This window comes from Wyeomyia smithii, chromosome 3 (assembly GCF_029784165.1).
Source record: "Wyeomyia smithii strain HCP4-BCI-WySm-NY-G18 chromosome 3, ASM2978416v1, whole genome shotgun sequence".
In the NCBI taxonomy this organism is placed as follows: domain Eukaryota; kingdom Metazoa; phylum Arthropoda; class Insecta; order Diptera; family Culicidae; genus Wyeomyia; species Wyeomyia smithii.
The window spans coordinates 60,599,320-60,624,322 of NC_073696.1; the positions used below are offsets into that span (position 1 = coordinate 60,599,320).

General features: G+C 39.0%; 4 protein-coding genes across 9 annotated transcripts in view; 2 read left to right on the top strand and 2 right to left on the bottom strand.

The window, feature by feature from the left end:
* The window catches only part of LOC129729872 (CD109 antigen), a 67,091-nt gene extending 64,489 nt beyond the window's left edge, over positions 1–2,602 (top strand). For all 4 annotated transcript variants that reach the window (XM_055688741.1, XM_055688738.1, XM_055688739.1 and 1 more), the window contains 6 exons: positions 11–197; positions 275–669; positions 731–924; positions 988–1,162; positions 1,225–1,330; positions 1,404–2,602. In XM_055688741.1, coding sequence (XP_055544716.1) covers positions 11–197; positions 275–669; positions 731–924; positions 988–1,162; positions 1,225–1,330; positions 1,404–1,618 — 1,272 coding nt within the window. In that variant the 3' untranslated portion in view covers positions 1,619–2,602. The remainder of the gene's footprint in view (positions 1–10; positions 198–274; positions 670–730; positions 925–987; positions 1,163–1,224; positions 1,331–1,403) is intronic.
* A 1,379-nt stretch (positions 2,603–3,981) lies between these two features.
* LOC129728995 (probable 39S ribosomal protein L24, mitochondrial) lies at positions 3,982–5,039 on the bottom strand. Its single transcript, XM_055687468.1, has 2 exons — positions 4,752–5,039; positions 3,982–4,695 (listed from the first exon to the last, which is right to left on the bottom strand). Exons 1-2 carry the CDS (start codon positions 4,842–4,844, stop codon positions 4,033–4,035), a joined length of 756 nt encoding a protein of 251 aa, XP_055543443.1. The 5' UTR covers positions 4,845–5,039; the 3' UTR covers positions 3,982–4,032.
* Positions 5,040–9,075: 4,036 nt separating this feature from the next.
* Positions 9,076–10,865, top strand: LOC129728086 (geranylgeranyl transferase type-1 subunit beta). Of its 3 annotated transcripts, none has more exons than XM_055686471.1 (5): positions 9,076–9,202; positions 9,268–9,619; positions 9,673–9,823; positions 9,880–10,197; positions 10,262–10,865. In XM_055686471.1, the coding sequence occupies exons 2-5, from the start codon at positions 9,501–9,503 to the stop codon at positions 10,769–10,771; spliced, it is 1,098 nt and encodes a 365-aa protein (XP_055542446.1). In that variant the 5' UTR covers positions 9,076–9,202; positions 9,268–9,500; the 3' UTR covers positions 10,772–10,865. The 3 variants fall into 3 exon arrangements, with proteins under 3 accessions (XP_055542446.1, XP_055542445.1, XP_055542444.1); XM_055686470.1 differs by having other exon boundaries at positions 9,079–9,135; positions 9,191–9,619; XM_055686469.1 differs by having other exon boundaries at positions 9,096–9,619.
* A 9,088-nt stretch (positions 10,866–19,953) lies between these two features.
* On the bottom strand, positions 19,954–20,474 carry LOC129728303 (uncharacterized). Its single transcript, XM_055686738.1, has 3 exons — positions 20,344–20,474; positions 20,125–20,276; positions 19,954–20,062 (listed from the first exon to the last, which is right to left on the bottom strand). Exons 1-3 carry the CDS (start codon positions 20,434–20,436, stop codon positions 19,954–19,956), a joined length of 354 nt encoding a protein of 117 aa, XP_055542713.1. The 5' UTR covers positions 20,437–20,474.
* Positions 20,475–25,003: the final 4,529 nt, after the last annotated feature.

Below are 25,003 nucleotides of genomic sequence, written 5' to 3' on the forward strand. Positions count from 1 at the left end.
TTTATTTTAGGTACTGGGTTCGAAAGTGGCATTGGCAGAGCAAAAGGCATCTCGATTTATTGAGCGGAATCTTGGTCTAATAAAAGACTACGGTTCGCCGTACGAAATCTCGGTGATCAGCTACGCACTGGCAAAGGCGAAAGCACCCCAGGCCGAGCATGCATTCAAAATTCTAGCTAGTCGGATGAGAACAATAGGTATTTTTTTGCTTTTCTATTGAACAAATTTGAGATCTGATGGTTTGAGATGGTTTTAAACAATCGTTCCATTTCAGCCGACCTTGCCTACTGGGGTAACGACGAGGTGCCGCAGCCACCGAGTAAGTTGGAAAATCAGAAATACTTTAACCTACCCAGGCTGCCGTACAAGTACGATGCTATGAACATCGAGACAACGGCGTACGCTTTGATGACGTACGTATCGCGACAGGAAACGTTTACCGTTCTACCGATTGTGCGATGGCTGAATTCGCAACGTCTCACGGACGGTGGTTGGGCTTCCAGTCAGGATACCGGAATCGCCATGAAAGCTCTCGGCGAATACAGCACCAGGAATCGAGTCGCGGATGTGACTTCTCTTACGCTTACGGTGGAGGCCACTTCGCTACCGGGACAGTCGAAGGTGTTAAACATCGGAAGACACAACCTGGCCGCCACTCAAAGTATAGAGGTAATCAGTTAATGTTTCCGCCGTTACAACTGTAAACTCATCGTTCACAAACATTTTACAGATCCCGAATGCCTGGGGTACTGTCAAAGTCCAAGCGAAGGGTGTTGGTTACGCAATTCTTCAAATGCATGTGGAGTACTCCGTTGATTCTCCGAAGTTCCAAACCAGTCCACCAGTGCCAGCGTTCGATCTAACCACTCGGACCATCTTCCACGGTAGGAATCAGTCGCATATCAGCTACGTCATCTGTCAGAGGTTAGTTGCGTTTGATAGAAAATGGTAGCAGCTGTTGTAACAACTGTATAACTTTTATTCCAGATGGACCAACACACAGGAATCTATTCGCTCCGGAATGGCTGTGTTGGATGTTGCCGTTCCAACTGGGTACATGATCCAGCAGCAGAAATTGGATCGATACATTCTTAGTAGAAGGGTGCGCAACCTTCAACGCGCTCGTTACCAAGAGCGAAAAGTATTGTTCTACTTTGATTACGTGAGTAGCTTTTTAATCTAATTTTTCTTCAATAACTGATGATTCAATTTCTAATTTCACAGCTGGACCACGATTACGTGTGCGTGAATTTCACTCTCGAGCGTTGGATGCCGGTGGCAAATATGTCTCGATACTTACCGATTCGAGTCTATGACTATCACGCACCTGGTGAGACAGTGCATATTAAATCACCATTCGGAGTAGTTGTTTAATCGTTTTTTTTTTTTATTTCTTTGCTCAGAACGTTTCAACGAAACCATTTTCGATTCCCTGCAAACCTACCTCCTTAACATCTGTGAAGTGTGCGGCAGCTCTCAGTGTCCGTACTGTTCGATTTATAATGCCGCAGTCCGAAATCCGGTTTCGGTGGCGCTGCTTCTGGTGGTCAGTGCTTTAGCCGTAGCTCGCCACTATCGAATAACGAATCCTAACAGTTGGATCTTCTGGAACGATTAACCGATGAGCGCATTCAGAGTCAACCAGAATGCTACTGGAGTCCTGCCACGTAATGAGTTTGACGTGTAAATAATCGATAATTTGCGAAACCAAGAATCTCCACTTCAGAGAACAGCATGCGCGAGTATAATGTGCAAATAAGTTTTTGTTTTACCCAAGACACGTGGAACGGATTTTATAGTATTATTCATAACGTAACACTCAGATCATACTTTGTACAACTCTGTCGCATGATTCCATCCAAAGCATTTTCCGTTGTCCCGAGTTGGACAACTCAACCGAAATGCATTTTCATTTGCCGCGCTAGAGAAAAACAATCGTTGAGTGCTAGAAGCTGACAAACGGAGAACTATGAAGTAGTAGTTATTGTTTTATCTTTTGTAATCTTCCGTTTAGTACGAATTGTATTCGTTCCGTAGGTTTTATAGGTTTAATCTCACGCAACCGAAATCTTCAGGCCGTCCAAATTATCTGGTCATAAGTTTGTATAATTTTAAGTCACCTTTTTTTTTTAATTTTAATCAGACGAACGAAACCCATCCATGAATGAAACTTAACTTTATGAATAATTAATAATGGCAATCTGTAGTGTTTAGCATGTCACCTGAGTCATGACGCATCATCATCGTACTGTAGACTCTAACCCGTGTTTGTGATCAGATTTATGTAGCCTTCCGCTAGAGGAGGCATTTAGGCAAATATTAACACAAATGGACGATACAAATTGCCAAGTGCCTTAAAAGCCATGATCAACAAGCGAACCTCAGTTTGAGTGCCGGTTATAATAACAAGCGTTCAATTGCAAGAAATAGAAAAGTTGTATTTTTTTATGAACATAAAATTACTGTAGAAAAAATGCAGCATGGCAAGATGTTACCGTCTTACAAGTGCTGTAAAAGGGGAACTATTTCTAAATAAATTTTCAAAACAATTAATTTTCATGTTTTGGGGTGTTTGTTCAAAACACATTGAACGATTTTCTTAGTTTTGAATCTTATCTATATTTTGAGAAATGAGAACGTAAAGAAATAAGAACGTATAAAGGTGGGTTGGATCAACATTGATTTTAGCCTTCCGATGCACAACATAAATAGAAAAAGAACGTAAAGAACTTTTTGTACCATGCGCCTCCATCGTTATCATAACAGCAGGACGCCTCCATTTTTAATCACGAATCACTATGAACTGATATTTAAGCTATCAAAAAAAGTTTTTTTTTGTATATTGATTCGTAGCTCAATAGAGATGAAAAATTTTTCATTATTACCTTGAATTGGTTGTATTACTTTTGCCTGAAAATCATTAGTCATTTTTCTGTCAAGATTCGGAATGAACTAACTTTTGAAACCGTTCTCCTAGTTGATAGATAGCAAACATTGCGGAAGAATCTTTCACGGTTTCAACCCGCATTTTGAAAGTTCCGGGTACGCCTTAATGATTTTATTTTCCCATGCAGAGTGCACTTTGTATTTTATTTTTAGTTTATTCCAATCAAACTCCCGAACCTGATTTCGCAGGCGATATTAATTCGGCTTTGTACTCGTTTCCGGAGGTATTCAGCAGATATCAGCAATGATGGCATGAACTCGTGCAAAGTTGAACTGAGTAACCTTTTTCCAGATTTGAATTCTGATTCCTCACGAGAGTTTGAGTTTTTTTGCACCGCACACTCTGATCGATCGAGTGCGAGTGCATGCAATGCATGCAGTGCACGATGTATTCAACGATGCAGGCGATGATGTGACGCGATGAGTTAAGTGTTTACATCGAATTTATGCTTTCGAAGGACAATGCAACGAACTGTTGCAGCAGACACGTCGGGAATTTCATCGCAATTTGATTTTTATGCAGTTGTTGTTATGCAGGATTCAAACTCAAATCTAAACCAAGTGCATAGCACTGTTAGTAGGGTTTATGTGCAACAGAAAATAAATGTGCAAGCAAGTATTAAAACTCACTTGGATACGAGTGCAAAGTCCCACTGCCTACTCTGAATATCAGATTCTATTACAAAGGTCGAGCCGACTCGACTCGCCTATGTATTTTAAATAAGACGAGATGCTCGTCGAAAGTTCTGTAATATGGCCCATGAATAAGTTTTATACCAGCAAGGCTGTTTCAGATTAAAAAATAAAAATATTGCCGTCCATCACTGAACCACACTAAAATTCGTTAGCAAAAGCTGTTTTCAAATATTTTTCTTGTTCATTAAAAAGCTTATAACCCTTTCATTGCATCACTAAAACACACAAAACGCCGCTTCTCATAATTAAGATCAAGTGGAACCAGTTACTGAAAAATTCATCCCTCTTGAATCCACCCCGATAGAGGAGTTAGGCATTGAAAATGAATCCAAACATCAATTTTTTTATATAATCATCTATTTACGACACCAAACTACAACAACCGTTCACCTAATACCAGAACGTCCTCGTCGGTATTCTGTCCTCTTCGATGCCCATTTCCCGCATGATCTCCATCTCGAACGTCTGCAGCGACGGTTGAAAGGTAATCTCCTTCAGCACGTCCGCCGTCGTATCTTTCGGTCGTTCTACGTACAAACTCTTCGCCTTGTAGTCGTGCGTTTCCTCGTTGGTCTTCGGAATCGGGATGATACGGCCAGTGCGCATCGAAACGCGCACTTTTTCGCCGTCCTCCGTGAATCGCCACTCGATGTCGGTGCCCTGCAAATCGGACGGATCCACCAGACGTACCTGATGGGTGACCAGTAACGGTGCTTCCGATTTGATCATTATCCCTGGATATTCCTTTTCGTCGGCTACCTTCCGCAAGTGGCAGTTTAGTCCAGCTACAATCACCCAGTTCCGTTCCTGGAAGACTTGGCTCACAATGCCCTGTTTACCTTTGTCTTTTCCGACTAGTACCTCGACACGATCTCCTTTGAAGAATGACCAATTTGCTATCGGTTCCACAAAAACCTTTTTACGAATAGTGCCGGGCATATTTTGCTGTCGAAATTGGCCCGTCCACGGCCGGTTCGTTGTGAATCGGTACCTTTTGCGTTCAACCGTGCGGGGAAGATACTGCGGTTTCCCTCGGGGTGTTTTCCAATAAACCTTTGGAACGAAGTTGGATCAGCGTTATTTAATCCTACATTGTTTCCATGACTTACTTGCTCCATGCTTCGCTTTATGTACGAATCGGGTAGATTGGAAAATTTCTTCGATACATCGCCTATCTTGTTGAGGATGCTGGTGATTCGCATTGTTGGAACAAATCTTTTAACTTTGTTGTTTTTGGTTCAGCCTGATATTAGAACATAACAGAGGCTTTTAAAGTTTAAATATAATTTTCGGTACTACTCGCTATTCCGCAATGACAGATGAAATCAATTTTTTGTTATGAAACTCACACTAGTCGCGAGCAGAGATGCCAGATGTTTTAAAGAAATGTCTGCAACTGCTTGAAAAACCGGAAAAATCTGCTTGAAATTTGAAAATAATCTATCCGTGATTCGGAAAAATTTCGCTCGCGCAGGCAAAAGTCTGCCAAATCTGCACACATTTTGAGAAAATCTGGACAAATATAAGGAGACTCAGACAAAAATCTACAAAAACTATGAAAAATCTGCGAATATCTGCAAATCAATAAAAATCTGTACACGGACTCTAAAAATCTGCGTTTTAAAGACAAATCTGCACATCTGGTATCCCTGGTCACGAGGGGCTTTTAACCGGTGCGGTAATCAGCAGAAATCAAGTATTGTGAGTTTCACTGAAACTTATTCGCCGCGCTATATACCGAAACTCTGAAACCAAATGCCCTTCTTGGTTGCCGAATCCATTTTATTTTCCTCGGGACACTGTAAGCAACAGCCAAAATTAAATCTACCTGTCTTGGCAACCCTTTCCAAAATCAAAACAAACTTCGATTCTGGCAGCACACTGAAGGCGGCGTCAGGGGTGCCATTTTTACAGATTACTCTAATATAGATTGATATCATAATGCTTAAAACAGTAACCACGAAGTGAGTATATGATCCAATAGATTTTCCTCTGGTGATTAGTAATCCTTTTTAGTCTTCACTGTCTCCAGCAGTGATTTCTTCAAGGATTTTTCCGATTCTTTAGAATGAAGGTTGATGCAAATAAAAACAGCATACATCTGGTAACTTAGCGCGGCCTTTGATTCAAGCGCGGTGTTTGGATTAGAGCGCGTTCAGTTTTGGGCAAATCTCTTAATAATCTCTTCAGCTCGTAATCAGCGACACGCCTATAAAACGTAAATCATAGACTGAGTAATTTTTACAAAGTTTCACAAGAAACACATACTGGGAAAGTTTGTTTGCTTCAAAATAAATTTATGAATCAACACAAATATGCCACTAATTTTGATATTCGATACTGTAGATCGATAAAAATAACTTGTTGAAAAAGACAATCCGTGAAAAAATGACGTCCTAATAAATGAAGAGAAGAATTAACAATAGGATGTTTTAGGGGTATGTATATAATTTTTCCTTTTGATCACATTCCACTGACTCTTTTTTAAAACAGCAGAACTATTGCGAAAAATCGATTTCGAATTTTAACAACTGTAAGTGATTTTAAGACAAACCCTGCCGTCAAGAAATCATGACGCAGGGGGCCAGGTTATAATAATAAATTATAACCAATCTTATATTTGGCATCTCTGTCATGACACGCGAACCAGGGTTATATTTCCATAGGCCAGCAGTAAAAATATCACTTTGTGCTCGGTCAGAGTTATATTCTTCTTAAGCCAGAAGCAGAAATAGTAGTTTTTCACATTAAAACCCCCTATTAACCTTTACTTCAGCGAAATCTTACTTAGGAAACACAAAACATTGTAAATTGAAAGTGATGTGATCAAGAAGATATCATCACATACATAAGACATACGTAACACTCAGGAAGAAATCTTCTAAAAAAGTTGGTACAAAATGAACTACTCGAATGGTACCACGCTCTGAATAAAATCTCTATTTGAGTTGTTTTTGAAGGTAGCGTACCTGCATTTGTCTCGTTTCTACTCAAAAAATGCTTCATTGATTTTGTAAATAACTTTTTGACTGTTCCTTATGGGATTTTCTTGATAAATCCGAGAAAAAGAAAATTCATTTTGTTCATTATTTGTCGAGCAGTTGGACAGGACGAGGTACGGAGTACTATGGGGCAACGTGTACCAGAAAAAAACGCCAGTGTTACGTATGTCTTATGTATGTGATATCATGCTTATCGTATGCAATATCTTATCCATTAGATTTTTATCAGTTTGATCTAGATTTGAAAAATGCTTATTCAGGCATAACATAAGCAAAACGTTGAAAGGATGAAATGCTTTTTTGTAAGCAGCTATCAGTTGAAGATTTCTTTTCCTATAAATACAGGCTTTTCGACGAATCATTAACAGTAACTTTGGTAACCAAAACACGTATAGATCATTGCACGATGACGCCACAAAAAAAGAAGGAAGAAATTTGAAAGTGGTCGCGGGTTTGTTTACATGGACTTGTAAAATTTCCGGCTCGAGTGAAAATGCGGAAGTGTGTTGTTAAAAATAGCGTTTCTAAAGCCTGTATTACACTTTTTGACCAAGCGTCAAATATTTGGCACTTTTTGACAGATAAAAATTTGGTCAAAGATAATTGTTTGTCACTCTCCAATTTTAACATGGGGCAACCACGGGCAAACAACAACCATGATGTCAAATAAATTTGACCATTATGTCAGAAGGTCAAATATTTGACCATTAGACAAAGAGTGTACTACAGGCTTAAGAATGAACCAAAAGATTACAGTTGCTTTCCATCCAATTAGGTTGTTTAGCTATTCACGGGTTTCCGATTTTTATATATCATCTGAAAGAGTGTAATTTTTTGAGCAAAACGTGATTTTTTAACACTTTATTTCATTATCCTTCGATTTTTAAATGAAGAATAAAAATTCGCTCTAAATCGCTACAATGACAGTTGGTATATGCGCGAACTGTCATTGTAGCGATTTCAAGTAGATTTCGAGCAGTTTTAAATCGCGATTTAAAAAGCGAAGGACGATTACTTAGAAAATGCAGATCTTCCAGATGATATAAAAAACTGATATAGCTAAACAACCCAATTTCCGCAACCGGTATCTAAACAATCTTAGTGCTGAACGAAGAAAACTTTGGTTCAATGCCCTCCGGCTGGAGGAAAACTTTCGGTGGAGGTGTAAATATGTTTGTTCTCTACATTTTAAATCCGGTGATTGCTTCTCCAGTTTCCGAGGAGCTTTCATTGACCAAATAATCCATGGTTTGACCAGCGGTCACCGAAGATGGGATGTTGTTTAAATTGTGGTGTGCTTCATATGGGCGATACGTACCCGATAGTAGAGATGGTCGGGTTTCGGGTTTTCCAACCCTCATTCAATTTACAGAAAAAATACGAAAAACCCCCTGTCGTCAAAAATACGCATTTTCATGCAAAAATAATATAAAATTCGGGCTCAGCGTCCCAAAATTTTATGAAAACCATTTATTTTCCTTTAGTTGAAGACATTATTTTGCTTGGTCAGCATTTGTATGGAGTCGCCTCACTGTGCAATGCTGTGCTTCACCACATTGAGACTTGGATTGTTTTTACTCATTAGATGGGTGTTTTGATTTTTCGTGTGTATATCTAGCTGTAATTGGTCTTACGCATGACCAGAGATGCCAGATATACAGACAAATCTGTATTATACAGACTTTCTGTGTTGCGATACAGACACGCATAAGCCTACAGATTTTATACAGACATTTAGTATAATACAGATATTACACAGATATCTAATATGCTACATAATGGTTTTACCAGTATACACAAAAAAACGAACACAAAAACCAAAAGTCACTGTAGCCGTTGCTGGAAAAAGTGAACTAGGAACTGAACACTTTGCTGAACATATTAATCTTGCGTTTTTGAGAGTGAAATCATTACAACGGGAATCGAGTCAGGCTATCGGGGTTTTTATCGGCCCCGTGGGCACTAATCTGCCTGTTTCGCCCCCAGTAACAAACAGCTGATTGTCTCGATCGATTGCCATGCAGGTTATATTGGTGAAAAGACCGTTTGTTCTATTCGGAGCAATATCCAACGTTGAAGAATTGCTTAAAATGTCCCAAACCATGAAGGTACTATTTTATAACCGCGAGACTTCTGCCATCATGTATCAGTTTAGCTACATTACGACGAACGACGATTATTATCACGGGAAAGACTCTTACTTCTATGTGTTACTTAGATTTAAAAGATAAATTAGTTATCGATTAATCGACCAACTATGATAGACCCGAAAAAGAACAATCAAAACAAGCAATAAAACAAAACAATCTGACAGGTCGACAAATAATTAGGTATCAATGTGTCGGTAACTTTTTTTCGCAGCGGTATACAGACTTATACAGACATTTTTATGGATTATACAGACTTGCCAAAAAAAAGTCTGGCATCTCTGCGCATGACATTTGAATAAATAATAAATAAAATGTTTACTTGTAAATTGTGATTCGCAAATGTAAAGGTGAATAATTAGTTGTATTTTTGCGTTAATATCTTTTATCTCATCGTAGAGGCTGCATTTCGTACGTATCATTAGTGTGCAGTGATTTCAAAGCGATATCTTATCACCTAAGTATATAAATCTCAGACATACTCTTAAAAACATGTCTTGCTAGCTGCTGTAAAACTGACGCAGAATAATCATCATCAGCAGCAATTACGTGCCAACACATCGTAAGCAACTAGAACTGCTTGCTCGCAAATCCAACTACGTTATCCGAATTAGTTCAAGCTGATTGCTAGGCACACTTAAATCTAGCAAAACAGCCGAGGCTTCGGCCATTCAGACTCGGAATCCTGGGTGCTTTAGTAAGCCTAGTCATGGACAGCGGCGCAGGCACAACCGAAAGCGAAGAAATAGCGGTTTTACGTCACGCTAAATATTTTGTGCGATTTTTGAATATTCTTCCGGCAAGATTGGCTTCGCATGATTCTACCAGGTTTGGAGTAGATTTGTAATAATGCATCAAAACGGTAAACATCTGGATTTCAGGGTAACAATAGCATTTTTCGCGGTGAGTGGTTTGGATGTTCTGGATGCGCTGTATTTGTTGTCGGACTCGTTCAAAAAAGATATAATCAATTGGATCTACAACCTGCAAGTGATTCCCAAACCCGGCTCAAGAGCTTGCGGAGGAATTCAGGTACGCTTAGTGGTTGATTGTATTCACTGGCATCTAATTGAACTTAATTGCCTTAGGGATCAAACAGTCTGAATATCGCAAATCCGCCGGAATGTTGTGGGCTTGATGCATATCGTTGGGGCCATTTGGCGGTCACGTACACGGGAATTGCAGTCCTAGCGGCGTTAGAGGATGACTTGTCCAAACTCGATAGAAAAGCAATAATCGCAGGTGTAGCCGCCGTGCAGCGGGATGACGGCAGCTTCAGTGCCACCATCGAGGGAAGCGAGCATGATATGCGGTTTGTGTACTGTGCTTCTGCAATTTGTGCCATGCTCAACGATTGGGGCAAAGTGGACAAGCAGAAAATGGCCGACTACATCGTTAAGAGTATTGTAACTATTTGTTAGTAAGACTGTTTTTGAATGGAAATAATATTGTTTTGTTTCATATTTACAGCGTTACGATTATGGCATAAGTCAACACTACGAAATGGAATCGCACGGAGGTACGACATTCTGTGCCATAGCCGCGCTTCAATTGAGTGATCAGTTGGATATTCTGACACCGACGATGAAGGAAAAAATTATCCGGTGGTTGATCTTTCGTCAGCAAGATGGCTTTCAAGGTCGTCCCAATAAGCCAGTTGACACTTGCTACTCGTTTTGGATTGGAGCAACTCTAAAAATTCTCGGCGCCTTCGAGCTGACCAGCTATAAGGACAATCGACATTACGTGTTTTCTACACAGGACAAAACTGTGGGAGGGTTTTCGAAGTGGCCCGGCTCGCATACCGACCCCTTTCATACGTACTTCGGCCTTTGCGGTTTAAGTTTCATGCAAGAGCCCGGTTTACAACCAGTGATACCGAGTTTAAACATATCGCAGCGAGCATTCGATAGACTGAAACAACTGCATGCTGCTTGGGAGCTAGAAGCACAGTCCGACGTGAGAGTTAACATAGAGTAAGATGGCAGGAGAACACAAACCGAGGAGACAAAAGTGAACCGCAGATTTCTCGCACACTAAAATAGATGTTGAAAATATATGATGTATAATTTTACTAGCCAGTTTTATTGATTTTTACAAGTGATTGGGAAGGGTGAGGCAGAGGGTCTTTTTGGGGGGTTGTGACTCAATGAAAAACTGAAAAATTTTTATTTTACCCCATCGTGTCGAACACAAATGTAGTGCGTTATGCCCATTTTGCCTTCATATCTTAACCTACTTGGAGTGATCCAGTGAGTGAAGCGAACACGTGTTGTTTTATGTAGGTACTTCTATCCACTTTTATAATGATTTTTTCAAAATCATATATCTGAACCACAGACTAACAGACGTAACACTGGAACCTAGTCTCATACATATTTTGTGGTTTCCCATTTGACACATGCAGTAACGCTGGCGCTGATGTCGAAATACGAGACGCAGCGCGAACACGACAGCAGATGGTGCTAGCACAGACTTACAGACATAACACGTCGAACAAATTTACAATAAAATCATCGTTTGGATGATTCCAGTACTTTACGTTAGTAACACTAGCACCATCTGCTGTCGTGTGCGCACTGCGTCATGTATTTCGACATCAGCACCAGCGTTACTGCATGTGTCAAATGGGGAACTACACGCTCACTCTGGGCTACTCAGCGGCTGAGTTGAATTTTAATCATTTTTTTCCGAGCCATTGGCATCCCTATACCGAGTAACAGTGAATGACAATGAACGCATGTCATGGGCTCAAATTAATTTGTGCCCGCTGTCAGCAGTAAGATAAAGATGTATGAAAAGAGGCGGTAATATGCTATCTCGTTTACACATATGTTGAAATGTTAGCCCTTGGAACATGGCGTGCCCTTGGAACATAGGCGTGTTCTTTTCAGTCGTTCGAAGACGCCAAAAAATGAGTAGAATTAGATTGATCATGGCGGCAAATTTACTCAAAATTGAGTAAACGGTGCTTGCCGTTTCGTTTTTGTTATTTTTTTGACCGCCAACCGTCCGAAGAAACAGAACAGTTCTTCTCTGCTGAGTACTGATGTCGATTGCAAAAATAGGAAAGAAGTACTCGCATTTTTTGGAACTTTACTTCATTCGCATACATTGTTGCTGTTTTTTGAAGTAGAATACTTCTCTCAGGAAGTTCGGCTACATAGGGATGTGAAATGAAAATCTAAAACCGAAAATAGGGAAAAATATGTCCAATTTCAAATGCTAATAAATCGGTTAGTATTCGATGGATTTCCTTCGTTCTTGCAGCAATAGATTGGAAAATCTTCTAAGATTCTTCCCAAAATAAGATAATTGTAATTTATTATTCACACTATTGTACTATTGAAAATAGTCAAATTTCGACCTCTGATTGGTCGTTATATGCTTGCTTCCCAAGCACGGTCGACAGGATCATATACCTTGCAATTGAAAACATGCTATTTGGCCTACACGCTTAGTTTCTTTTACCGAACTCAGCAAACTTTTCACTGAGTTTTCAACAGCTGAGCCATCAGTAATCTGTTCGGTAATTCATTTGCTTAACGAGCGTTCGGTATTTTTTCACTGTGGCTGAAACGTCAAATAAAGAAGATAGCTCAGCAAAAATTTACAAAGCGTCCATCAAAAGTTGCTGCATTAGTCGGCATTTACAAAGCTGATGATTCGTCACAAATTTACAAGTGTTCCGCAAAATGCAACGTAAGCTTTTTCCCGGTTATAATAATATAGATAAATATGAATGTAACTATTCCTATAGCTGCTATTGCAACCGATGATTAATTTTATACAGGTATTTCGGATTGTTCAGACCATTATACTAACGTTTCATGCACATTCTACTAAAACTAGATACGTTTCATATCATGACGAATATAAACTTTTTATTAAAGACTTTATGTAAATTAATCTACTGTGGTGGTAAATTTGAAAGCACGATACCGCTTTTAGAGTTTTTTGTCCAAATGGCTCGTGGAACACTTTAAATAACACAGCCACGAAACTTTTCTGAAAATCTCAAAATGGCAGACTTCTGATGTGCGATTCTGTTATGACAGATGCAGAAAAATTACCGAACAGTATAGTAAAATAAACAAAAGTTCAGTAAACCAATTAGAGATTACTCAGCAACATCTGGATAAGTGCTGATAGATCGTTAAATATTTACTGAACTATAAAAAAGTGCAAAAAATATTCTAGTTTACTGAAGAGGTCAGCAATGTTTTTTGCTGAACTCGTCAAGTGAGTTTTATTGAACAGTATTTCGGCAAAAAAGTTAACCGACGTCAGTAATTTTTCAGGAAATTACAGAATGACCAGTAAAATTTCAAGTTTACTGAACGCGACCGTAATAAAAATTACCGAACAATCAAGGCGGAAATAAGTGTGTATATATGAGCCTGTTTCAGTCGGAGCCGCTCATAATAGTTCTAGACAGCGACAACAGCAGTCGTCCTTCCTTAGCAGCAGCACTAGCTCTGTGGTTGGTCACCACGTCTCAGGAGCAGCGCGGTTTTTCTCAGCGTGTGTCGCCAGACAGCCATTATTCCCCCCGTGTTGGGGCAGCATGAAGATTGCCATCAGGAAATCCAATTTTGGAAATCAAAATGCCTTTTTGAAGGCAAATAAACAAGTCATTGAAAGTCAATAATTTTTGTCAATGCAAGCAAGTATTCTGTGTTGCATCCTAGCAATTTAAATTTGTCGCACCCGTCTAATTTACTGAATGTGAAATAGCTTCCACAGTGCATGTTGTCCGTGTATCTTAATTCCCCCAATGTTAGGGCAGCTCAAAGGTTGTAATTAGCAACCGATTTTGAACAGCAAAATGCTTTTTTGAAGGCAAATAAAAAATAATTGAAGGTTAATAATTTTCTGGCATCAACACAAGCAGACATTCTTTGCGGGATGCAATCAAATTCTGTTGTAGTTGTCTAATTTTTACTTTATATAGTAAACTCCCCACTGTAGGGGCAGCGCAAACGCTGCGATCAGCATAACCGACATTGAATAATAAACTGCCCTGTTAGAACGCATTCAAAAAAGCAGTTAGTTCGACTATGCAGAGCTAATATGAAGACGATTCAATCAATCAGCGTAAACAGAATTTCGTCGTCCCCCAGCTGCCAAGTTTTCACATGATGCAACACGCAACAGCGAGCAAACGAAATCGCTTGATGTTACAAACCGCAATAAGATACGGGTTAAAACCGTTGCGTGTGTGAGAGCACCATCGGTGTTTATTCGCTGGATACACTATCTACTGTCAACTGAACGCAATAATCTGCTTACATGCGACATGGGGACGGGAACATTTTCTTCAACCAAGCTGCACAACACGACACAAAACATGTTATTTTGTTGCTTCAATGAGAGTGCTATCGGTCCGGCTCGACAAAATGTTCACAAGAAATCATTTCAGTGCATCCGTGCTACGAAACTGAGGAAAAACTTTAGAAACTGAAAAAAGAGGTGGAGCTTATCAAATGATCGCTCTGAACCAGAATGAAGTCACACATATTTTTCAAGTTATATCATTCCACCACGTACGTAAAATAATTCATTCCTATTTTCATCCCTATATAAGAGCCTGTTTTAGTCGAAGCCGCTCATAGTAGTTCTGAACAGTGACGACAGCAGTCCTCCCTTAGCAGCAGCGGGAGCGAGCAGTGGGTACCATCGATAGCGGATAGCGGCCACAACTGTGGCATGGCTGCGAATAAGCGTAGCAGTTTTAGCGGATCTCACCATCGATAGCAGCAGGGCCAGCAGATGCAGGTACAGCGGATACCAATGGCGGCCACAACTGTGGCATGGCTACGGATAGCGTTGCAGGTGCTCAGCAGTTGGGCCAGCGTATAGCGGCCACAACTGTGGCATGGCTATGCATAGCGTAGCTGTTGCAGCGGGTATATCAGCATCGATAGTAGCAGGGTCAGCTGATGCAACGACACTCCCTTCACTAAAATGCTGTTTCAGTGTGGTAGCGGGAAGCATCAGCAGCAGGCTTGCATGAAGTGAATACATCAGCCAGCAACTTTCTCTGAGGCCTCTGCCATAGTAGACGCGAAAAGCGGCGCGAACCGATTCGCTCGGCCGTAGGTTGATGTACAGCTCTACTGATGGCTGTACATTAACCTACAGCTGAGCGAATCGGTTCGCGTCGCTTTTCGCGTCTATTATGGCAGAGGCCTAATGGGAAAGTTGTATCAGTTTGTTCAGAAGAATATTATTGTCGGTAATATTACAGAGATGCGATTGCGTAAATCCGATTTTGAATTGAACAATTGTTCTTTTGAGAACAAATAACACACTTATTTGAAGAGTTAATAGCTTTTGGTACCAATAGCAGTATAGTGACAGCCTCAGCGGTAGATGCAGATGCAGCCGGTACTTCCCTGAGGCCGATGTAAAGGTAAATGGGAGCAGCACGGCGAAACAGTTCGGGTTATGCTTAGACGCGCGTCATTTTTCGTTTTTGATATTCCCCACATGAAACGACGCGCTTTCGTATGATAGCGGTGGTATTAGCGGTAGATGCATTTGCCAACACTTCCTCCAGTAAAGCCGTGTCTAGTTTTCAATGTGAAAACACCTTTCTCATTGTGTTGACCGTGCGCCTTAGTCCTCACTATCAAGGTAACACAGAGAAGTAAGATAAACACTACATCCTATGATAAATTGAACAATTGTCCTTATAAGGACAACAAATGAATTAATGAAGATTTAATTTTGAATTAGAATACTTCTCTCAGGAAGTTCGGCTACATAGGGATGTAAAATGAAAATCTAAAACTGAAAAAAGTGAGAAAAATTTCAAATGCTAATAAATCGGTTAGTTTTCGATTGATTTCCTTCGTTTTTGCAGCAATCGATTAGAAAATCTTCTAAGATTCCTACCAAATGCATGAAATTGCAATTTTATCATTCGAACTATTGTACTATTGAAAACTCTTAAGCCTTGTCAAAACACAAAATTCGACCTCTGATTGGTCGTTATACCGCGCTTTCCCAAGCACGGTCGGCAGAGTTATGGACCTAGTAAATTGGGAATGCATCATTTGGCCTATATAAGAGCTTCATCAGATAATAAACAAACATTTCATCGGATATTAAATTGAACAACTGAAATTTGAAGAACACAAATGATTATTTGAAGAGTTAATATTTTCTCGTTTTGCGCTATAATCCTAAGTTATTTATCTTCATCTACATGCATACTCTGGCTATTATTACGTGTTTGCGTCGCTTAGTGTTTGGCTACGGTCATGCAGAACGCAAATAACGGCGCGATGCGATTCGGCAAGACGAAATCTGTTGAAATGTATAGCTCTACTTCGCCTTAAGAAGAGCTGTACATTTCACCACGGTAAGGCGAATCGCATCGCGCCGGCATTCGCGTTCTGCATAACCGTAGCCTTTGTTCCGTTCCCGTTTAATGATGTCGTATTAAATGTGCATATTACAATTCGGCAGCACTTCAACTTCTCATTTGCACAAAATTTAAAAATATCCAATGAACTTCATTCAAAATATCAGACAAAAAGAAATTATAATACTGCCAATGAACGGTCAACGTTTATTTACTAGAAAAAATGACTGACACGCAAGCAGCCAGGTTATCTTTCTTGTAAAAGTATTCTACTTCAACCTTGCGGTCGTGGCTTTGCATACAACCTTCTTGTGATTTTTTCCATATAACGATTCCTCACCCTATTGTACATAAAAGTGACAACACATTACGTGATTTACTGTGCAATTTGAAGAACAATGTTCCTCCAGATGAGAATTCAGGCATTTACAGAATACCTTGCCAAAATTGCCCATCAGTGTACATTGGACAAACTCGCCGTAAGGTTAAAGTGCGCTTGAAAGAAAACAAAGCTGCCGTTGATAAAGGAAAAACAAGTGAATCAAGTGTAGCCGCCATATCTATGTCATGGCAACTGCTTCCTGAAGCCGCCGCTGATGATGATGGCGCTAGTGTTGAAAATATGGTCTTAAGATCCGTTCATTGTGCCACATCAGTAACACGCGGATTTTTTTAGTGCTTCTAAGTATATTGAATGTAGGGTAATCCGGAACCTGTTAGAACATGTTTGAACGTGACTATTTATGTCCTGCACAAAATCCATAAAACTTTCGAAACAAAACAAACGCTCTTCGCGCTTCGCATTTCTACACACCACTTGCAGCAACAGTTGATCTTGCATGGACGGAGCTTAACCGGCTGTTTCGCGAGCACTGACAGCCTTTTGACGTATAATCGGGCCAGAGAGCCAGAGAAAAACGGCTTCAAGCGAAATGTATGGGAATGACGTTCGTGACAGGGATGTGGTAGCCGCCCATGCAACCAGTTGTGACCACATGATTAATTGGAAAGAAGCGAAATTGATAAAAAACGTTAGAAAATTATCTCAATTGAATGCATGGAAGTCGTACTTCATTAGCAATTCGGAGGAACGATTAATGAATGTTACATCCTGCTTATTCGAACTGACGAAACTGAGAGGGCAGTAAATCCCTTCTCTCTTCAAACGCCCACAGCGTGCGAAGAGAAAAAACAACTAGTCTGGAAAAAGTCCCGAAGATGGGCGGTAGCAGCCCAAAACCGGTCGGCTAAAGGTAAATTTTAATGCGTTTTTATGTTGTAAGAACAATAAGTATTGTTTGTCTGGTCTCGCGTCGCGTCGCGTAATGTGATCGTCGGTTCTTATGTTGCACAAAACATCGAAAATACGTTGAAAGTTCTCTTTTAAAAATGTTAAATTCAGAAGCAATAGTAACCACAGTAGGTGAAACTTTCTCCTATTTTTAAAAGAAATTCACTTTGAATGGTTTTATTTTCGAACATTTCTATTTCGCCGGCTTCTTGCTCAGGTAGAATATCAGAATATCAAATAAATTTTCACTGCATAAGCTAGTGTCAGAAAGAGATGCCTCTCTTTTCGTCCCCGTAACGATGCGTGGTTTCTTTTTTCGTCCTGCCATTTCAGGTGATACGAAAGAAGTTGAAAAATAATAAATTACAAATAGGTAGTCTTGAGAAAGACTGATGTAAGTTAACTTTCAGGTAATCTTTGAAAGACGCGCTGACAAAACACAAACTTTGAAGCTATAGGCAGTCAAAGACCAGTCCACAAGCAACCGAAAAAAACGTCTGATTTGTAGGACAGTTCAAGACGCACTGAGATAAACCACGTAACCCTTAATAATACAAAGGCAAAACTATAGTCCAACGAAAAAAATTTTTTTTTATAAATCAATACAGCGTCGTACAGCATCTGGAATCCGTTTGTATAATAAGATTAATCTTATCAACAAACTAAACAATCATTTAATGACAATATAGTTGTTACTGCCTTAATAAGGGTTCATCTTGTTAGTAATACAGGCATACCTCGATTTTACGCACATGCTCGTTTTTGAAATGTGCGTGAAATCGAATTGTACGTAAAATCGAAGCAAGATTTTTAATATTTTTTATAACTCTAAATTGATTTCCGTAATTTGAAACTTGCAAACAAACATGTAAGGGTACATCTAAATATTACGTAACACACGAACGAAAGGTGAACGGTTTGGAAAGTCTTACCACCCATACAAAAAAAATTCAAAGTCCTAAAAAGAATTGCGTTATTTGTGTTACGTTACGTAGACGTTCTCTAATCCATCATGCACAGTAGTGAAATCACCTCGATTATTTAAAAAATGCTCCTTCAGCTGTACAAAGTAATTAATATTTTTATTGTCATTTTTGATTTGGCTGGAACTTTGCATAGACGTTTCTATGGGCCAAAGATGCCATTTTGTGCTATTGGTATTTTCTTAGAAACACGACTTATTTTGTAGAAGCTATTTAAAAATGCTGTTATGGGAAGGTATTGATTATTACTAATATTTCGAGTGCCAAAACAGTTTGTTTGATCAGTGTGACGTCTTCAACAACTTTGTAGATAATAATTTTGTCTTCTGAAAAATAATATTTTTTAAAAATAGGTAAATTGAAAAAAATAAAAATTATTATCTAAAAAGCTCTTTTTCAGAAATCTAACTGTTTTTCGTTAAAATTACAAAAGATTACCTAGAATTTTTTTTCCTTATTTCTCTATGATTGGACAGTTTCAATGTTCAGGTAATCTTTTGCTGTTTTTATGAGATTTTTTTTTTTAATGATCTATTTTAGATAAACAATATTTCAATTTTCTTTTGAGTTTTTTTCAAAAAAGAGATATTTTTGACTGTATATTTTTATTTTTGAAAGACAAAATTATTAATTACATCTTTGTTGAAGACGTCACACCGATAGAAGACATCGTTTTCGACTGAAAATAATTGTGATCGTCAATACTTTCTCAAAATAGCATTTTGAATAGCATCTCAAAAATGAGTCATGATGTCCAAATTTATTTCAATTATTTATTATTGTATTCTATTCGAACTTTTCTAACTCATCGTATCCATTATGCACTCTTTAAAAGTGCCTTCCCTGTTTTGGTGTTACACAGTTTATCAATGGCTCTCAGTTTTTGAACGACATGAAATAAAACAATTTCTAGTTTCCATTAGGTGCTATCCATACCCCGCGTGAACATATTTTGGCTAAATTTATCAGTTCCTATATAAGCTTACTACATTTCGTTACGTCATTTCTGAATGAACCTTCGGATCAAGACGATATTTTTCGTTAAATAACTAGACTTTTAGTTCTTTCAAACGCGACTAAGAACAATCGAATCGGTTCAGCCGATGCTGAGAAAATCGAGATATAATGGTCGTAAGAATTAAAATATACACACATACACACACTTCCGCACACATACATACCTCATTCGATTTTCGAAACAGGATTATTTGGTAGCTATAGCTTCAGGTATGTATGCACTCAATGAAAAAAATAAGTTTGGGGCAAAATTAAGTTGTTCCTAGTCCAAAACAAATTAAAATGTTGTATGTGTGGAAAACCACACACCAGGGTAAACAACGTAAGTTTTTTTAGGATGCAATGAAGGTTAAAATAAAAAACATTTGACTAAAAAATGTGTTTGTAAAAAGTGTGCATAAAATCGAGGTAAAATGTGCGTAAAATCGAAGTACGTAAAATCGAGGGTGCGTATAATCGAGGGTGCGTATAATCGAGGTATAGCTGTACTATAATGAATTCAACTCACTTCCTCAGGTTCTAGATCATTAACTTTAGTTTCCTTCAATTTCGGAAAAGTTTGTACTATTGTTTTTGCCAGTATCCATTGCTCATTAGAAGTCGGATAACTAAAACAATTGATTGAGTGTGAAAAGCAAGCCTGAGAGATCATTATTTCAGTTAAACTCACCCTTTTCCATCAAGTATCGATTTCTCGAATGGCGCACATAATATACGAACTATCCATCGTATTTCGCTGTCATTTGGTAAAATCTCTTTGTCTAATTTATCGTAGACAATCAGACGAAACCGTTCATCTGCGATCAATAAACTCTTCAATTTCTACAAAAAATGATAACAAAAACTCAATGTTAGAGCGCCAATGCGCCAATCACGCATAATATGTCACCTCTTGCGGAGTTGGTGAAGTACTGCGCCCAGCACCTTCATTGTGATCAGGCTTTAGTAGTTTGAGCTGTTCGATAACTGACAATATGAGCATGCGCGGCCCTTTTGCAGTTACACCAATCTCACTCAACGCCGAGTCATCGAAAAGGACAAGTGACGCATCCGTTGTTTTCTGAGCTGAAAATTTAAGTGTATAATTACTTCACTGCAGAATGAAATATAATCAATTGCAAAACATGCGAAATTTCATGCTGTTAAATAACAGAGAAGAAGGATACATGCACACGTGTTATAAACGATTTTAAACTTCTAGGTGAACCTGTCTGTTAAAAAAAATGGTTTAAAAAATGTTTTCTCAGGAAAATTTTTTTCAAAAAAAAACAAATTATTTAAAAATTGATTCGTTCCTGGTTTCTTTAAATCTCCAAATTCTCCTAGTTCTATTAAAAACATTGGTGTGCGAAAAATCAAATTGAATTTCGAAAATGTTACAACCCACCAGAGCCGGATTTACGATTGTGGGGGCCCGGGGCCCAGTTTACAGTGGGGGCCCCAAAATAAAACAAACCCGTTTTTTATCGTACGAGTTAAAAACATTTATTTGTTATTGAAAAGTTACCAAAAATTTGCTAGATTTTATTTACGAGTTTTTTTTTTGCAGAGAACTTATTGATTGAATAATCAACATTCAGCTCCTTCATAATATTGTACTCTCAACTTAACAATGCTAAGTTTGACAGCCTTTCCCTCTTCATAGTCGTACGCAACCTATTTTCAACCAGTTTCATCTTTGAAAAAGACCTTTCTCCAGTTGCGTTCGAGATCATTAGGCTCAAATAAATCCTTAAATAAAATAATTTTTGCAAGGCACTAACGAGTTTTTGATTTTTTTCTTCATGTAATCATCTTTTTTGAGCTCCACTTTGATATACGCGGGGTTTTGTGGTGACACCTCATTTTGAATAAATGTAATAATAAATTCGGTTCTTGCTCACTGTTTATAGCCAGATCTAACTGTCGAATGATTTGGACCAGAGGTTCCAGATGTTTTCGAAAGATGTCTACAACTGCTCGAAATCCGGAATTTTTTTTCTTGATATCTGAAAAAACCTATCGCAATTTGAAAAAAAAAATGCGATCCGCAGGCAAAAATTTGCACACAATTTGAGTAAGACTGCGCAAATATAAGGCTACGCTGGCAATAATCTACAGAAACTAGGAAAAAACTACACACATCTGCAGGTCAATAAAATCTGCACACAGACTCTGAAAATCTGCATTTTACAACGCAAATCCGGTATCCCTGATTCGGACAAGTAAACTTATTTTCGGAATCAAGAGCAATGCATTAAAAAAACTTGTGGATCATGTATTTTCTTTCCTGCTTGATCTCCCATGCGCGCTGGTTCGATTCAAATGGTGTGTTAATGTGTGTCATTCCAAGTGAATCAAAGGATCTTATGGATGTAGTTGTGATATTGGCGCTCGCGAAAAAAAAACACTGAAGAAAAATTTCAGATTGAAATGGTCTGTTCAAATTTTCTTGCTGTAAATTGAACTTTTGATTGAATCTCATTTTTGATAGAGAAAAGAACTTTTCCTCGTTTTGTGGGGGCCCCAAAAATGTGGGGGCCCGGGGCCCGGGCCCCCTGCACCCCCCCCCCCCCTTAAATCCGGCTCTGCAACCCACATTACTTAATTGACTATTGATTGGATTAAAAAATAAAATGAGGAAAAAACCTACCTCAATCCACATAACAGTGAATACATGCTTTCCTAATACAGCCTCAAGTCATTTCCAATTAATCGACTTCAACAAATATGGTCAACATTTTTTCGCACTTCTGAATGTATTAAAGTATGTTTAGAATTGTTTGACATAAAATCAGATATGAATTGAAAGTGTATTCCACACAAGCAATACATTTCAGCGCGATTTTTTCCTCACATACGATGACCGTGTGAATATTATTGAACAGGTTCCTGCTGACTGAAAAATTCGATTACATATGATAAAATCTTATTACAAAAATTGCTTCAACCGGCCTATGTTCTGTCTTTTGACACAGTCTGTATTAAATACGTATAGTGTTTTTTTACGCGGTTCGGAAATACGTGTGACAAAGTCGACTGCATATTGGCCGAAAATGTAATTTTTTCATCCAATTTTTCATTGTTATTTATTCAATTCGCTGCGTTCTATTTTTAAAGGACTTGAAAATAATACACCGGATTCTTTTTGGTACTACAATAAACATCTTAAAAAATCACAAGAAGGTTGTATGCAAAGCCACGACCGCAAGGTTGAAGTAGCATACTTTTACAAGAAAGATAACCTAGCTGCTTGCGTGTCAGTCATTTTTTCTAGTAAATAAACGTTGACCGTTCATTGGCAGTATTGTTATTTCTTTTTGTCTGATATTTTGAATGAAGTTCATTGGATATTTTTAAATTTTGTGCAAATGAGAAGTTGAAGTGCTGCCGAATTGTAATATGCACATTTAATACGACATCATTAAACGGGAACGGAACAAAGGCTACGGTTATGCAGAACGCGAATGCCGGCGCGATGCGATTCGCCTTACCGTGGTGAAATGTACAGCTCTTCTTAAGGCGAAGTAGAGCTATACATTTCAACAGATTTCGTCTTGCCGAATCGCATCGCGCCGTTATTTGCGTTCTGCATGACCGTAGCCAAACACTAAGCGACGCAAACACGTAATAATAGTCAGAGTATGCATGTAGATGAAGATAATTAACTTAGGATTATAGCGCAAAACGAGAAAATATTAACTCTTCAAATAATCATTTGTGTTCTTCAAATTTCAGTTGTTCAATTTAATATCCGATGAAATGTTTGTTTATTATCTGATGAAGCTCTTATATAGGCCAAATGATGCATTCCCAATTTACTAGGTCCATAACTCTGCCGACCGTGCTTGGGAAAGCGCGGTATAACGACCAATCAGAGGTCGAATTTTGTGTTTTGACAAGGCTTAAGAGTTTTCAATAGTACAATAGTTCGAATGATAAAATTGCAATTTCATGCATTTGGTAGGAATCTTAGAAGATTTTCTAATCGATTGCTGCAAAAACGAAGGAAATCCATCGAAAACTAACCGATTTATTAGCATTTGAAATTTTTCTCACTTTTTTCAGTTTTAGATTTTCATTTTACATCCCTATGTAGCCGAACTTCCTGAGAGAAGTATTCTAATTCAAAATTAAATCTTCATTAATTCATTTGTTGTCCTTATAAGGACAATTGTTCAATTTATCATAGGATGTATTGTTTATCTTACTTCTCTGTGTTACCTTGATAGTGAGGACTAAGGCGCACGGTCAACACAATGAGAAAGGTGTTTTCACATTGAAAACTAGACACGGCTTTACTGGAGGAAGTGTTGGCAAATGCATCTACCGCTAATACCACCGCTATCATACGAAAGCGCGTCGTTTCATGTGGGGAATATCAAAAACGAAAAATGACGCGCGTCTAAGCATAACCCGAACTGTTTCGCCGTGCTGCTCCCATTTACCTTTACATCGGCCTCAGGGAAGTACCGGCTGCATCTGCATCTACCGCTGAGGCTGTCACTATACTGCTATTGGTACCAAAAGCTATTAACTCTTCAAATAAGTGTGTTATTTGTTCTCAAAAGAACAATTGTTCAATTCAAAATCGGATTTACGCAATCGCATCTCTGTAATATTACCGACAACAATATACTTCTGAACAAACTGATACAACTTTCCCATTAGGCCTCTGCCATAATAGACGCGAAAAGCGACGCGAACCGATTCGCTCAGCTGTAGGTTAATGTACAGCCATCAGTAGAGCTGTACATCAACCTACGGCCGAGCGAATCGGTTCGCGCCGCTTTTCGCGTCTACTATGGCAGAGGCCTTAGAGAAAGTTGCTGGCTGATGTATTCACTTCATGCAAGCCTGCTGCTGATGCTTCCCGCTACCACACTGAAACAGCATTTTAGTGAAGGGAGTGTCGTTGCATCAGCTGACCCTGCTACTATCGATGCTGATATACCCGCTGCAACAGCTACGCTATGCATAGCCATGCCACAGTTGTGGCCGCTATACGCTGGCCCAACTGCTGAGCACCTGCAACGCTATCCGTAGCCATGCCACAGTTGTGGCCGCCGTTGGTATCCGCTGTACCTGCATCTGCTGGCCCTGCTGCTATCGATGGTGAGATCCGCTAAAACTGCTACGCTTATTCGCAGCCATGCCACAGTTGTGGCCGCTATCCGCTATCGATGGTACCCACTGCTCGCTTCCGCTGCTGCTAAGGGAGGACTGCTGTCGTCACTGTTCAGAACTACTATGAGCGGCTTCGACTAAAACAGGCTCTTATATAGGGATGAAAATAGGAATGAATTATTTTACGTACGTGGTGGAATGATATAACTTGAAAAATATGTGTGACTTCATTCTGGTTCAGAGCGATCATTTGATAAGCTCCACCTCTTTTTTCAGTTTCTAAAGTTTTTCCTCAGTTTCGTAGCACGGATGCACAGAAATGATTTCTTGTGAACATTTTGTCGAGCCGGACCGATAGCACTCTCATTGAAGCAACAAAATAACATGTTTTGTGTCGTGTTGTGCAGCTTGGTTGAAGAAAATGTTCCCGTCCCCATGTCGCA

What these genes read in the sequence shown, in the direction of transcription:
- LOC129728995 (XM_055687468.1), bottom strand. Translation starts at nt 4,844, where the DNA reads ATGCGAATCACCAGCATCCTCAACAAGATAGGCGATGTATCGAAGAAA. An exon ending in TAAAGCGAAGCATGGAGCAA is followed by an intron (nt 4,696 to 4,751) that starts GTAAGTCATGGA and finishes TTCGTTCCAAAG; the next exon opens with GTTTATTGGAAAACACCCCG.
- LOC129728086 (XM_055686471.1), top strand. Translation starts at nt 9,501, where the DNA reads ATGGACAGCGGCGCAGGCACAACCGAAAGCGAAGAAATAGCGGTTTTA. An exon ending in GAGCTTGCGGAGGAATTCAG is followed by an intron (nt 9,824 to 9,879) that starts GTACGCTTAGTG and finishes TAATTGCCTTAG; the next exon opens with GGATCAAACAGTCTGAATAT. An exon ending in ACTACATCGTTAAGAGTATT is followed by an intron (nt 10,198 to 10,261) that starts GTAACTATTTGT and finishes TCATATTTACAG; the next exon opens with CGTTACGATTATGGCATAAG.
- LOC129728303 (XM_055686738.1), bottom strand. Translation starts at nt 20,436, where the DNA reads ATGCTCATATTGTCAGTTATCGAACAGCTCAAACTACTAAAGCCTGAT. An exon ending in CTTCACCAACTCCGCAAGAG is followed by an intron (nt 20,277 to 20,343) that starts GTGACATATTAT and finishes CATTTTTTGTAG; the next exon opens with AAATTGAAGAGTTTATTGAT. An exon ending in TCGATACTTGATGGAAAAGG is followed by an intron (nt 20,063 to 20,124) that starts GTGAGTTTAACT and finishes CAATTGTTTTAG; the next exon opens with TTATCCGACTTCTAATGAGC.